The sequence below is a fragment of the Miniopterus natalensis genome, chromosome X (assembly GCF_054644295.1).
Source record: "Miniopterus natalensis isolate mMinNat1 chromosome X, mMinNat1.hap1, whole genome shotgun sequence".
Lineage (NCBI taxonomy): Eukaryota > Metazoa > Chordata > Mammalia > Chiroptera > Miniopteridae > Miniopterus > Miniopterus natalensis.
The window spans coordinates 47,943,121-47,958,961 of record NC_142103.1 but is presented as its reverse complement, the minus strand read 5'-3'; the positions used below and the strand labels follow the sequence as shown (position 1 = coordinate 47,958,961).

The 15,841-nt window shown below is 35.2% G+C and overlaps 1 protein-coding gene across 1 annotated transcript in view; it reads right to left on the bottom strand.

Annotated features, from left to right (window-relative positions):
- BRWD3 (bromodomain and WD repeat domain containing 3) overlaps window positions 1-15,841 on the bottom strand; it is a 132,085-nt gene that overhangs the window by 33,313 nt on the left and 82,931 nt on the right. The window contains exons 25-33 of the mRNA XM_016205128.2: window positions 11,873-11,980; window positions 10,164-10,288; window positions 9,010-9,092; window positions 7,459-7,570; window positions 6,433-6,494; window positions 6,175-6,330; window positions 5,411-5,531; window positions 4,113-4,238; window positions 3,947-4,025 (exon numbers count right to left, since the gene is read on the bottom strand). Of these exons, the coding sequence (XP_016060614.1) occupies window positions 3,947-4,025; window positions 4,113-4,238; window positions 5,411-5,531; window positions 6,175-6,330; window positions 6,433-6,494; window positions 7,459-7,570; window positions 9,010-9,092; window positions 10,164-10,288; window positions 11,873-11,980 (972 nt within the window). The remainder of the gene's footprint in view (window positions 1-3,946; window positions 4,026-4,112; window positions 4,239-5,410; window positions 5,532-6,174; window positions 6,331-6,432; window positions 6,495-7,458; window positions 7,571-9,009; window positions 9,093-10,163; window positions 10,289-11,872; window positions 11,981-15,841) is intronic.

Genomic DNA, 15,841 nt, shown 5'->3' with positions numbered 1-15,841 from the left:
AAGACTAATGAATTATCTAACCTTACAACTTGAAGACTTAGAAGGAGAATAACAAAAAGAAGCCCAAACTTTCTCATCATTAATGATTCTTTCTCTCTCTCTGAAATCAATAAAGATACATTAAAAAAGAAAAGCCCAAAGTAACTAGGAGGAAGGATATAGTAAAGAACAGAGTCTAAATAAATGACACAGAGGGTAAAAAACAATACAAAAAAATCAATGAAACCAAGACATGGTTCTTTGAAAAGATGAACAAGATTTATGAACATTTAGCCAGACTCATCAAGAAACAAAGAGAGAGGACCTAAATAAACAAAATCATAAATGAAAGAGGTGAAGTAACAACTGACCCAACAGAAATACAAAGGACTTTAAGAAAATACCATGAACAAACTATACACCACACCAAGCTGGACAACGTGGATGAAATGGACAAGTTCCTAGAAGAACTTAACCTTCCAAAACTCAATCAGGAAGAGTCAGAAAACCTGAATAGGCCAACAACTGTTCATGAAGGTGAAGTAGTAATCAAAAAAGTCCCAGGACACAAAAGCCCGGGGCCGGATGGCTTCACAGGGGTGTTTTACCAAACATTCAAAGAAGAAATAACTCCTATTCTCCTCAAACTTTTCGAAAAAATCCAAGAGGAAGGAACACTTCTAAGCTCTTTTTACGAGGTCACCATAAGCCTAATTTCAAAACCAGATAGAGATACTACAAAGAAAGAAAATTACAGGCCAATATCCCTGATGAACATAGGTGCTAAAATCCTCAACAAAATATTAGCAAATCGGATCCAGCAATATATTAAAAAGATCATACACCATGACCAAGTGGGATTTATTCCAGGGATGCAAAGCTGGTGCAATATTCACAAATCAATATATGTGATACATCACATAAACAAATGGAAAGACATATGATTATATCAATAGATGGAGAAAAGCATTCAACAAAATCCAACACTTATTTTTTGATAAAAACTCTCAGCAAAGCAGGAATAGAGGGATCATATCTCAACATAATAAAGGCCATATATGACAAACCTACAGCCAACATCATACTCAATGGGTAAAAACTAAAAGCATCTCCCCTAAGAACAGGAACAAACAGGGGTGTCCACTTTCACCACTCTTATTCAACATAATAGTAGAAGTCTTTGCCACAGTTATCAGACAAAAAGAAATAATGAAACACATTCAAATTGGAAAAGAAGAAGTAAGCTGTCATTATTTGCAGATGACATATTGTTCATAGAAAACCTTACAGACTCCACCAAAAAACTACTATATTTAATAAATGAATTTGGCAATGTAGCAGGATACAAAATTAACACCCAGAAATTCCTGGCATTTTTATACACCAATAGTGAGCTCACAGAAAGGGAAACTAAAAAAGCAATCCCATTTACTATTGCAACAAAAAAATTACGACACATAGGAATAAACTTAACCAAGAAGGTAAAAGACTTGTACTCAGAAAACTATAGGACACTGCAAAAAGAGACAGAAGAAGATATAAAGGGCTGGAAGAATATACTATGTTCATGGATTGGTAGAATTAACATCATAAAAATGTCCATATTAACCAAAGCAATCTATGAATTCAATGCAATCCTCAATAAAATATCAATGGCATATTTCACAGATCTAGAACAAACACACCAAAAATATATATGGAATCAAAAAAGACCCAGAATAGCACAGCAATCTTGAGAAAGTAGAACCAAGTTGGAGGGATCACAATACCAGATATCACATTATACTACAAAGCCACTGTAATCAAAACAGCTTGGTACTGCCACAAGAACAGACATATAGATCAATGGAACAGAAAGAGAACCCAAAACTTTTATGCTCAATATTTGACAAAGGAGGCAAGAGCATGTAATGTTGCAAAGACAGTCTCTTCAACAAATGGAGTCTGGAAAATGGACAGATAGACGGAAAATATGAAGCTAGACCCCTAACTCACACCGTACATAAGAAACTCAAATAGATAAAAGACTTAAATGTAAGACATGAAACCATAAAAATCCTAGAAGAAAACATAGGCAGCACAATCTCAGACATTTCTCGGAGCAGTATGTTTGATGATACATCTACTACGGCAAGGGAAACAAAGGAGAAAATGAACAAGTGGGACTGCATCAAAATATAAAGTGAATGAAACCATCAACAAAATGAAAAGGGAGCCCAGTGTATGGGAGAACATATTTGCCAATGATACATCTGATAAAGTGTTCATTTCCAAAATATATAAGGAACTCATACAACTTAACAAAAATAAGACAATCCAATTATAAAATGGGCAAAGGACCTAAACAGACACTTCTCCAGAGAGGACATACAGATGGCCAAGAGACATATGAAAAAATGCTCAAAGTCACTAATCACGAGAGAGATGCAAATTGAAACAACAATGAGATATTACCTCACACCTGTCAGAATGGTTACCATCAACAAATCAACAAATGATAAGTACTGGCGAGGATGTGGAGAAAAGGGAACCCTACTACACTGCTGGTGGGTATGGAGACTGGTGCAGCCACTATGGAAAACAGTGTGGAGTTTCCTCAAAAAATTAAAAATTGAATTGCCATCTGACCCAGTAATCCCATCTAGGAATATATCCTAAGAAATCGAAAACACCAAGAAGAAAGAACATATGCAACCCTGTGTTCATAGCAGTGCAATTTACAATAGCTAAGATATGGAAACAGCTTAAATGCCCATCAGTAGGTGAGTGGATAAAAAAGCTGGGGTGCATTTACACCATGGAATACTATGCAACTATACAAAAGAAGGATCTCTTACCCTTTGGGACAGCATGGATTGACTTGGAGAGTATTATGCTAAGTGAAATAAGCCAGTCTGAGAAAGACAAGTACCACAGGATCTCACTAATATGTGGAATCTAATGAACAAATAAACTGATGAACAAGATACCAAGATACAGAACCATGGAGTAGTTGGATGAATTTCAGAGGGAAGGTGGGGGTGGGGAGTGGGCAGGGAGAGATTAATCAAAGAACTTAGATGCATATATGCATTACCTATAGACAGGCAATAGTGTGAAGAAGACCTGGGGGGGGGGGGTGGATGCCGGGAAGAGGGGATTAATGAGGGAGAAAAGGAAGATATCTGTAATACTTTAAAAAATGAACAAAGAAAAGAGTAAAAAACACTGACAATTTACCACTGTGAAGATTAAGGGTACAGACAATATAAACAGGTGACATATCTGTGTAAAATAGCCACTACAATAGAATTTAGCAAATTTAAGTCACTCATCCATGGGATGAATTGTCTGCCACTAAAGATTTTTAATTATCACTCTCTATTATTGTTTCAGCCTATTATCTTGGTTTTTGCTTCTCTATCATAGCCTCTAGTCACAAATGGCTTTATGTACCTTAGGAGTATAACTGGCTGGGGAAATCAGAAGTGAGGGTTTGCTGACAATACTAATTTCATCTCTTTAAAAAAAACTGTTTTATGTTAGCAAATTTCCATAAAAGAAATTGAACAGCAATTTCATAAAACTACTAAACATGTCAATTTTGAAAACTAAAATTTTAAAATATGTTAATATTTTACACGTCTGTAGAAAATGAATCCTTATTAAAGTTTCCTTCAACTAACCATTCTTCTACATTATTTAGTGCTTTGTCCTGTTTTTAAGGGCTCTAATATGAAGTCTTGATTTCTCATCACTGAAACCCACTAAGTCAATAGTATGACCAGACACCTGACTGAATACTTTAGCACTACTACATTTTTGTACATGCCATTTAAACACAGGTTAAATAGTTTAATAAAAAAAAATTCAAGTGTTAGCCAACTTTTAGAAATTAGCTTCATTGCTTATAATACCTACATATAATATTTACTGTAATTTAAATAACAGAAAAGGAATACATGCTCACGAATGCTGCAATTCTTACCTCCTCTGCATCAGTACTGTTTAGTTCTTCTGCTTTGATTTTATTATAAGTATCCAGTATATCAGTACAGCTCTGGTCCCTAAGAAATATGATAAATCAAAATATATTTCAATAAATTTTACAAAATCAGAAGGCAGTTCCTATGGAAAATAAAACTCCTTCTTACCCAATAAATCGAAGTAAGACATCAGTTACAATTTTGGCTGCTTTTACTATAGGACTGTCTGGCTCATTGAAAGTCCTGGCATTATGTTCAATGTAGCGTACCTCCCACATTAATGCTGATATTCTCCTATGAAATAAAAAATACCTTCTGTGACACCTGAAACTAATATAAAATAATATTAAATGAAAGCTGTAATTGAAAAAATTTTTAAAAAATACCTTCAATTATTCTAGGAATATGTAACATAGAACAACTAGGCAACTAATCATGACATGTCAAAGGTGTTAAAATATATAGGGTGTCCCCAAAAAATGTATACACACACTTTGAATAATTATAAAGGCAGTGTTTATTAAAATACATTTCATTTTCAAAATTGAGCTATCATGTTTAAGTGATCATACACTTTTTGGAACACCTTGTATGTATGTAACTCATGTGTGTGATAGATGTGCACTAATAAACGTATATAGTTACAGTATTTGAAGCACAGGCAAGAATTTAGAACTACTGGACTGCATATTAAAAGTTAGAAAAGAATTGACCCAGGAAATTATGGGTAAATAGTGATTTGACCAAATATAAATAAACAAAAATAAACTGCTGAGATAAAGTTAAAATGTTTAGTTTTCAGGGGAAGAGAAAGAAAAAAGCAGGTTATAGAAAAGGACAGATTTTTATCTAGTCATTTTATGATATATATTATTGAATGAAATTGTAGGTAATGTTATAAAATACACCCAGCTGGTTAAAAGCAGTTCATGGAATAACTGTGGTTAGGACAGTGGAGTCTGGGGTGAGGGAGATACCAAAAGTGGTCCTTCATCGCTTTCCCATAATCACTTCACTCCTGACTAAAACCAATCCATGAACATGGTATATTCTTCCAGTTCATATCTTCCTCTATCCCTTTTTCTATACACATTTCAGGGCTGGTAATTAAATCTCATTAACTGCTGCTTAATTTTTCAACAGGGGATTTACACATGCTGAAAGTCTCTGTGTAGCACCTTAACCATGATGAATCCACAAAACACTTAACCTGCCTTAAATAAACTAAAGTTAACTACTTTTTATTTCACATGTGACTTGCATTACTCATAATTTTTTCCCTGTACTTCATTCCCTTCACACCCCTTCTCACCCTGGAAGACTAAGAATCTACTGAATAAAGGAAAATTAGTGGTCTAAATTTTTAGAAGAAATTTTGGAGTGGTTCTTTTGAATGATTATTTATACTATGAAAACAAAGATCTCAGTGTATCATTATACAAAAAGAATGATAAAACTAAACAGACCTGTAAAAGCGATTTTCAAGTCTCCGCCTGATGGTGTTGAGGTCAGTTGGATATGCAACTACAGTACAATACAAGGGATAGGCACTGAGATCCACTGGAACAGCAAAAGGGCTAGCAAAATCTACAATATTACCAAAATCAAGAAAGGTGGTTACAAAGAACATTAACATTTCATGTTAATAAACAAAACATATAAAAAAGAAGGGGGGCGAATATACTACATATAAAATGTTGACGATTCAATTATGTTAATATTAGACCAATACTGTTATGATATCATTATTTTTACGGGGGGCATATTATCTAAGACTCATGTATGATACAGTGGTTCAAATCAGGTAAAATGAGACAAAATTAAAGGAGTACTGTGTTTAATTTCAAATTTATGTCTTTTCTGGATAAATGCCAAATGTCTCAAGCGATATGTCTTAGAAAACATAACTAGTTATGCAAGTAATATAGATTACTCACACACTGTCTTTATCAAATAACCCAGTCAGGCTCATGAAACAGTCAGAGAGTCGAAATGACTCAAGCAAATAAGACACCTTTTACCTGACTTCACTATTATAAGCCACCACAGAACTGAAAAAGTTTGTCATTACTTTGGCCAAGCATATAAAAATGCTATTAAAACTAGAATCACTGTGCTTCTTGAGTTAGAAGTGTACAGTGAAAAAAATGCATTTCCTTTGGCAGAACTTAAAATTCTGCTGCTTTTCCTTGTTCCCTCCCAACCTAATATTCTTTCACATTCACCATACCAAGGGAAAGAAGGTGGTTGATGCCCTGAATAACCCGTTCACATTCCTCATCTCTGGAATGAGCCCCCCACTCTCCTTCCTGGGGTTTGTATAGCAAAGCAGTCAGTTCCTCCTGGGACACAGGAACACCAGCACCAACTTCATCTGGAAAGGCAGCTATGCATAAGAGGGAAACCCAGAAATGATTAGTTTCCAATACCATGCTATTGTCATTTTTCTTTTATAAGAATTATAATTCATTTGTAAAAGTATATTTACTTCCTTCTGGAATTGGTTCCATATCCCAGGGGCTCATCTTTTCTCTCTCATTATTGTCCCAGCTATTAAAAAATAACAAGATACAAATAAAATTCACATGATACTTTATATACTAGCATAATTTGCATGAATTATTGGGGACGAAATTTGGAAAAGGGCAATACAGTTTTCCTTAAAGTACAACTTTGCTTACATACAGATAATAATAAACCTCTAATAAAGAAAACATGGTCTACCAATATGAAACTTAGAGAGTAGGAGGCTTATTCTTAGCTTTACTTGGCTTTTTTATTCCAATCAAGGACTTATTCAATGTTAAGCCAGGATACAGAATAAAATGGTATGTTTAGAAAATCCCTTTCAGGTTAAAAACGTGATTCAATAGACCACTTATTTCTGTAAGACAATCTACTTTATCCTAACAGGTTAAGTATCATAACATCTCCAAAATTTTATTATTCCTTTTTGATCTGCAATGTGGAGACAAAAGTCAATATTCACAAAGTAAACACTTGTCCTATCATATCTGACAAGAAAACTTTATTAATTTGGAGTATTATAACTAGGACTCTATCATGAAGAACTAAAGTAAATGTTGAAGACAAATATGACATCCAAATATAATACAGTCATTTCTGCCTAGAATTCACACCATTAAATAAAAGCCTAGGTACTAATATTCATTGCTATATTCCAGCTGTAACAATTACTTTAAAAACTGAATTAATTTCAGTATTCTTCATGAAGTAATAGTAATTCTTGTCTAAAATAAAATTACTTACAAGAAAATATGAACATAAGGGAGGTAGGAGTGAGCCTTCAGTTCATGCTTTGTTTTAGCAGAAACATTTACCTACTTTATCATCAAATTCCTTCCCTATAGGTATCATGATTACTTCCTTACAGTTATAGATCTTGTAAAACTAGATAAGTCAGATAAATTATATTATTCCTGGTAGGGTTTATAGAAAGTTCATATAGCACTTCTGTATTATATCAGGCATAAAAGAGCATAACTGTACTTACTGAACACTGTAACACTGGAAAGAACTATCAGGATACTCTGGTTGAAAAGGCTGCTGACTCTCCACAGTCCCAAACCACCAGGCGTCATCTATTATACTGCGGAATCTATCACCTGTAATGTTTTTAGAAATTCTTACAACGGTGCTCTCGAGAATAATAGCTCTGTTCCCACTATAAATTGTTATTTTCAAAGGTTGTTTTTAATCCTCACTCAAGGATTTTTTTAAAATTGATTTTGGGGGGTAGAGATGGAGAGAGACAGAAATAGAGAAAGATGTGTGTATATGTACACATATATATATGTATGGAGAGAGAGAGAGAGAGAGAGAGAGAGAGAGAGATATGAAAGAGAAACATCAATTGGTTGCCTCTCGTAAGTGCCCTGACCAGGGACTGAACCCACAACCTGGGTATGTGCCCTGACCAGGAATTGAACCTGCCACCTTCGGTGTACAGGATGATGCTCCAACCAACTGAGCCACACTGGCCAGGGCTAAATTGCTACTTTTTGTTGAATATAGAAGTAGTATTATAACTAGTGTTGTTAAAGGTTTCAATCTGAGTTTGCAAGATAAGTGAATTTTACATTTTACCTTCTTCAAGGATTTTGATTTCCAGGTACTAGTTATTTTTTTGAAGAAAAAAAAAAACACACACACAAATATATGTCCATGTTTTTTTAAATAAATGCTACCACATATAATTAAACTTTTATCAATTACCTGAAATCATCATTAGGCATACTAATTCTTGCTCTCTACCTATGTTACACCTTTTGTTTCTTATCTTTTTTGATTTTTGCCTTTAAAATCACTTCATACTAGTCTTCTGTTCTAAATGACTAAGAATTACAAAACCAAATCATTGTAGACAATAGTTTCTTCCAAATAAGAAAACATTACTTAAAAGTAATTAACAGCAAACATATGCAGTGTTTACTCTGTATCAGGTACCATTTTAAGTACTTTCTAGATATTAACTAATTTATTGCTCACATCAGTCTTTTATAGGTGTGGCATCATGTGATTCCCATTTAAAGGTAATGGAAGTGAGGCACTGAGAAATTAAAAACTTGCCCAAGATCAAATAGCTAATGAGGAGGAAAGAAAGGAGTGGGAGAAAGGAAGAGAGGGAGAAAAGAGAAAGGGGAAAGGTCGAGAGAGAGAGAGAGAAAGAGAGAGAGAGAGAGAGAGAGAGAGAGAGAGAGGGCGATCGAGCTGTGGTGGGGAGAAAAGAGAAAGAAAGAAAACCACAATCAGTAATGGTTTGTTTAAGAGCCCAAATATTAAATACTATATTTTAGGACAAGTGACATTAGATAATTCTCTTTTAAATTCAGATATGTATTCTACAGATTAGAAATTTGCAGAAGGTTTAGAGATTATATGACACACACAATGTGCATAAAATCACCGAACATAACTGAGAAAATATTTTCAGTTTAATTTTTCTAATTTGGCTACATGTAAACTAGTTTCTGTTAAATCAGATTAAAAAGTTATGTACTCTACCTCAAACTTAATAGTTACTAAGTGAGAATTCTGTACTTACCGATCTGCCAGTTTCTTTCTTTGGCTTCATTATAAAACTGATGTAGCACAAGGAAATCAATGACATCTGGCATATCATGATACCTGTACAGAAAATAAAGCACCTGTGAACCAATATACAAATATAATAGTACATGTTACTAACTATCCATGGATATACGTTTAAAGCGTAGCCATGAAGCAAAATGTTGTAAACCTCAAGGTCCTTACAAATGCCTTTACTTAAATTAAACTTCATCTGCTTTGCTTTGTTTGGGAGAACTCTGCCTAATGCTGTATCACTTTAATGTAATAAAGAGTCAAAAAGGTTCTTAAAGTTTAATATAAGTTATTTTTACTAAGGTTTAATATAATTTATTTTTACTAAGGACTTTTTAAGAAACGTATGGCCCAAAGGGTCATGGTTGGATCCCCAGCCTGGTTGGGGCACGTGAGGGAGGCAACCAATCGATGTGTCTCTCTCACATCGATGTTTCTCTCTGTCTCTCTGTCTGTCTCTCTCTTTCTCCCCCTCCCTCCCTCCCTCCCTTCCACTCTCTCTAAAAATCAATGGAGCCTGAGCTAGTTTGGCTCAGTGGTTAGAGCATCAGCCAGAGGACTGAAGGGTCTCGGGTTCAATTCCAGTAAAGGGCACATACCTTGGTTACAGGTTTGATCCCGGGCCCCATCAGGGTGCGTGTAGGAGACAACCAATCAATGTGTCTCTCTAACATCTCTCTCCATATCTCTCTCTCTGTCTCTCTCTCTCACTCTCTCTGAAAAGCAATGGAAAAAATATCCTCTGATGTGAATAACAAAAAAGAAGTATGAATTGATGTTATTTCATTTCCTTAGACTTCAAACTTACTTTAAGAAATGTGCCACTGACTATTCCTATTTTTAACAGAAATAAAAGCATCTAGGGTGTTCTAAGCAAACTGTTAGGTACTTATAAAGGTTTTTCTTTTATTCCCCACAACAATCCTGAGGAAGATATTAACATTTCCATTTTATAAATGAAGGCATAAATTCAGAGAAGTAACTAACTCATGAACATATAAATATATATATATATATGTATGTATATATATATCACACATTGTATTAAAATATACATTTGCTATACACACACACACACACACACACACACACACACACACACACACAGTTACTCACTTAATGGAAAAAGACTCTCCAGTCATTTTTCCTGAAATGGGGTCCAGAAATGCAAGCTTCAAGCAGCATAATGTAGGTGGTCCAACCTCATATTTGATTCCTACAATCTTAACAAACTCTTGTTCCTATTTATAAGAATACCAATAAACTATTATTTTCAATATATATAATTTTCTAACATTTACATATTATTTATTATTGGTAAAATTTAAAAATTATCTGAATAACCACCAAATACTAGGATTTCCACTAAGTGTTAAAGGTAATAAGACATGACTCTTGACCCTCAAAAACAGGCTGTAGTTTAGTGCAGGGCTCTAAACCAAGGATAAGCAGCAGAATTCCATTGGGAAACTTTTTATAATTCATGCTCCTAAACCCCAGTCCTATAGAATAGAATTTAGTAGGTTTGGGGTACAACTCAGTCATATATATTAAAAAACAACTCCCTAGGGGACTATGATGCTCTGCCTAGTTAAGAATCACTCCTCTAGCAGAAATACAGTATGTATATAATGCAGGTGGACATGTACATGTATGTCTGGGGAAATGACATACATTTTTGAACACTTAAAATATTATTTTACAATATCACTCATAGATTTTTAGTCACTCTTAACAGATAACAAAACTGAGCCTCATGGGAACAGTGATTTGCTTAAAGTTCTACACTATTAAACAGTGGAGCTAGGACTGAAATTCAGGTCTTATTTCAAAGCCTAGGCTTTTGCACCACACATATGCTGACTCCTATAATTTCCTAGAACCACAGGGTTAGAATTTAAAATAAAAAATAGTGTTTTATTCATTCCTGATTCTAAAACAATCAAACAAACAAAAACTAAACTTTCACTTGATTAGAATAGAATCATCCCAGGAGATGATTATGTAAAGCTTACTTGGTAAGATACTTTACCATCTCACAATCTTAATGCAATTTTACAAGTGTTTAAATCTTTATTTCAGTACATGTAAAGATTTTGTATCCTTCCTGCTAAACATCCTCACACATCAATCCTTCATTTACTTGGAAAAACCATTGTAAAATTGCTCTTTAGTTTCGTTTTCCAAGTTAAAAAAAAAAAGAACAAAACACATGTATATAAACCTATGCATAAATGATGGTGTATGTATTCCTATGTCTGTTTGTCTGTATGTATATAAGCATAAATGAATGACATGTACTTATAGGGAGAAAACCCTTCTCTAAAAATATACATACCTATTTTACTCATTACAATGTAGCTACATAGGTACTATATCAAAAGAGATAATCCATAAAGCACCACAAAGTTCTGAGCTTCTTGGGATTTGTGATATTTACTATATCCTAAAGCCGCCAGAACCTCCAGGGTGTTTGTAGTCCACACACGTAGTCAGTTTATAGAGCCTCCAGAATGTACAAAGCTTTTGAGGAAAATATCCACACCAGGGAACTACTGCTTTGCTCCAATTATAGAATGATATACACCGGAGGACCTGAAGCTTGAAGGAAATTAAGTCAAATAATCAAGATAATAGGTGGCATACAAATTTTGGGAAACAAATTCTGACCCATAACACTCAGCCGTATAAGATTATGGTAACCATCTTATCTTGGACATACAAAAAACAGTGAGATATGCATGAAAGTGAGAAAAAGCCTACAGGCAAGTACCTTAATTCCAAAGCTACTTCAATTTCATAGCTAATGAATTTGGCAAACTTACCCTGAGATCCATTTTATTCCATGGCTGTTTTTGTAAATTAATGCTGTATATTTTTGATTTCCTTACAGCTCGCACATAAGCTTCATGTCCTTGCCTAAAATAGATAAGCTAAAACAAAAACGTGACATATTAAACAGCAGCGTCCTAACAACTCTGTACATCACAATATACATTCTTATAAATGTCCTCTTCTGTTTACAACAAACATAATTATAATTTTTTAAAAATGTATTTGTCACCATCAAATAATGTTCATTCAGTATTCATGCCCATGTAGCCTGGCTCTAAGTACTGCATAATAAAAACTGTACACACAGTCCCTTTCCCCCAGTAGCTTCATAAATTTCTGAAGAAACAGACTGTGACAAATACACAAAATCCCTATTTTATTTTAAAATATTTAACATTTACTCATATTTTATTTCACATTAAAAATTTTTTTAATATGTATCTTTATTGATTTCAGAGAGAGGAAAGGAGAGGGAGAGAGATAGAAACATTAATGATGAGAGAGCCATAGATCGGCTGCCTAGCCCGTAACCCGGGCATGTGCCCTGACTGGGAATCGAACCCCAATCTCCTAGATCCTAGGTTGACACTCAACTGCTGAGCCACGCCCGGCTGGGCTTTATTTCATATTTTAAAGTACTATATAGTGGGACCTTAGTTCTCTAACTTGTTTCAAAAGGCTGTTCGAGAAGTGATTTGTTCAAAAAACGAAGCTTTTTTCCCATTAAAAATAATGTAAATTGAATTAATTCATTCCATGTCCCCAAATGATTCCATTTTAACCATTCTTATATACAGTACATGTCTAATGTACTGTTCCATCTATAAGCAAATATTTTTCTTAAATTTATCGAACCACCCCCTACTAGCCTTAAAGGAATCACTTTCCGCCCTCTTTCCAGGCGTGTCTTTCAGGTCAGCATGAGGCATCTTAGCTTTTTCACACATCATTGCCTCTGAAATGCTGTCATTAGCTAAATGCTTTTAGTTTATCCAAATCAACAACAGTTTTTTTTCTACCTATTCAATTGCCTGTGATCATTGTTTCTTTAATACCCTTAGCAATATTAGCACTTTTGATGGCCTCTTTCTATTTTAAAATTGTGCTAATGGTCCATCTGCCAGCAACAAGAGAAAAACAAACAAAAAACTGACAAAAATATTCACAGCAAAATTTCCTGACATATTAATAATGCTCTAAACTGACTCACATTCTCTCCTTTGTGGCCTGAGAGATGCTTTTTATCATGTTGAGGTATCAGCATGAAAGGGTTGTCAGGTCCAGAACCCAACCTTATTCAACAACCAAGACATTTTTTCCATGAACAACCTGGTCGAGAACCAAATTGTTCGAGATAGGAGATGTTCAAGAACTAAGGTTTGACTGTACTTCAAATTGTAATTGACCTTCTAAGTATTAACATTTTAATCGTCAGGTTACACATTTGAGAGAGAGGGAGGGAGGGAGGGAAGGAGGGAGGGAGGGAAGGAGAGTGAGAGATGCACTACTAAAAAGAGGAATTTCCAGAAAAAAATTAATTTTTCTTTTACAAGAATTAACATCAGAACTGGCATTTTATGGAGGGAAAATGAATCCAAGTGCTTGGTAAGACCCTTCACATCCTAAGACAGCATTCACTACAATATTTTGATTCATTAAAAAGTTTCTTTCCACTTGGCCGGGTGTGGCTCAGTGGTTGAGTGTCAGCCTAGGATCCAGTAGATAGAGGTTCAATTCCTGGTCAGGGCACGTGCCTGGGTTGCAGGCTCAGTCCCCAGTTGGGGTGCATGCAGGAGGCAGCGGATTGATGACAACTCTCTCATCATTGATGCTTCTATCTCTCTTTCCCTTTCCCTTCCTCTCTCTGAAATCAATAAAGATATATTTTTTTAAAAAAAGTTTCCCATAATAATTTTAAAGAGGTGGTAAACATAAATAGAACATAAAATCATACAATGAGTTTTCAAAACTACACTGACATACTGTACCAATCAACACTGTTTAAGTCAGAATTTCTAAACAGCTAAAAGTACAAGTATAAAACTAAAAAGATTTAAATATTAGTATATAAAAAACTGTAGGGGTTAAAAAGTCAATATAAAGCATATTTTCCAGATATCCTTTATGTTAGATGGGCCAGGTACATAAACCGCGGTACACAGACTCACCAGGGCAGGAAGCCCTGGATGCCTAGCAAGGGGTGAAAGTGGGAAAACAAGAACTTTGTCCTCAGAGTAATCTATCCTCCCCTAGGATATCACTGGTCATGCGGTTTGGTTTTGACCCCCTGAGCATTCCTCCCTAAAGATAACATCTCGGACTCAGTTGTATTTCACCTCCAGGCCTAGAAAAACAGCAAAGCCAGAAAAGTGGCCCTCTGGCTGCCTTCAGGAACAGAAACACTGACCAACAACCCCCTGCCCTGGCACTGAACAATCAGTCGAGACCAGGACCCTGAAAGAGCACAGCTGGAAAGCTGATGAATATTCTATTGAGACCCTCCCCTGAGACCTTCCCTAAGATTCCCATCTGTAAGAAAGAGATAAATATGACCAGGACAAAGGACCCAGTGCCCACTCCCTACCAGGAGAGCACGCCAGAGCTATTTCCATCCCTCCGAGGGGACTCCATGAGACTTGCAACCAGAGAAGCAATAGGCAGCAGCAGCTCATCTCAGGCTTACCCCCTGAATCTGTCTCCACGGCCCCCTTCTTTCTCTGACTTCTCAGTGAGCAAAAGCAGCCCAGCCTAGGCTCTCCTGTTGCTTCTTCTATGCTCTTCCTTGTTTCACTGTCCCAAGTATATTTTTGCTGCCATCGTGGACCCAATACCCTTTGGTTCAGTGCTGTGTAGCCCTTCCCTTTGGATATTACCCATCCCCTTTTAATAAATTTAATTTTTCTTTATTCACCCGCCTGAGATGGCTATTTAGCCTACCCATGTACCACCAAGTTAACTTTTCCCTTTATTATGTATTTATTCCTATACTCAACAGAGAGCAGTCTCATAAGATCATAGTGTATACAGATCCTTATTTTGTTCTATAAAGTCTTCTAAAATTACTTCAAAATTATCCCTTTTAAAAGCCTCCATAAAACAGGAAATAAATACAAGAAATCATGATTTTGGAAATGCCCCTCAAAAAGCTCTTTAAGTGTTTTTTTAAATACAGCATTCATTAAAGCACATTCTACTAAAATAACCACATAAACAAGCATTGCTCAAAAATCTAATAGTTACAAGACACACTTATGAAAAATACATTTTAATAATATCAAACGATAATAAGCAATTGCTTATTCATAAGACTACTTGATAGCTATCTCTGGTACCAGATATCAATAACAGGCAATGATAGGAATATTTGGTGAAATTTTTATTGGTCCCAAGACTTTTAGAAACATATGTCAGGTTTTGTTTCCTTTTTTTTTTTTTTAATATATCTTTATTGATTTCAGAGAGAGGGAAGGAGAGGGAGAGAGAGAGATAGAAACATCAATGATGAGAGGGTCATTGATCAAGCCCGCAACCGGGCATGTGCCCTGGCCAGGAATCGAACCCCGATCGCCTGGATCCTAGGTTGATGCTCAACCGCTGAGCCACACCTGGCCAGGCTGTTCCTTCTTTTATTACAATGACAACATTACATTCCTACTATTAGTCTTAAATTGAAAACGCGGTCTAAGCACTTAATCACTCAAAAATAATTAGTCAACATCAGACTATATAAGCCAACTAGAGCTCATATATTACAATGTTACCATTATTTTCATAAGAAAAGAATAAACATTTTCACCAGATAGAATTTAACTCAATTTTTGATGACCAAATCATAAATATGGCTGTATTATTCAATCATAGGCTTGGTAAGAAGACCTTGTTTGTGAAATGACATCCCCCTAATTATCAAAAGGAATTAATTTTTCTTTAGTATATTTTCTATCAGGCTGAGCGTGGGT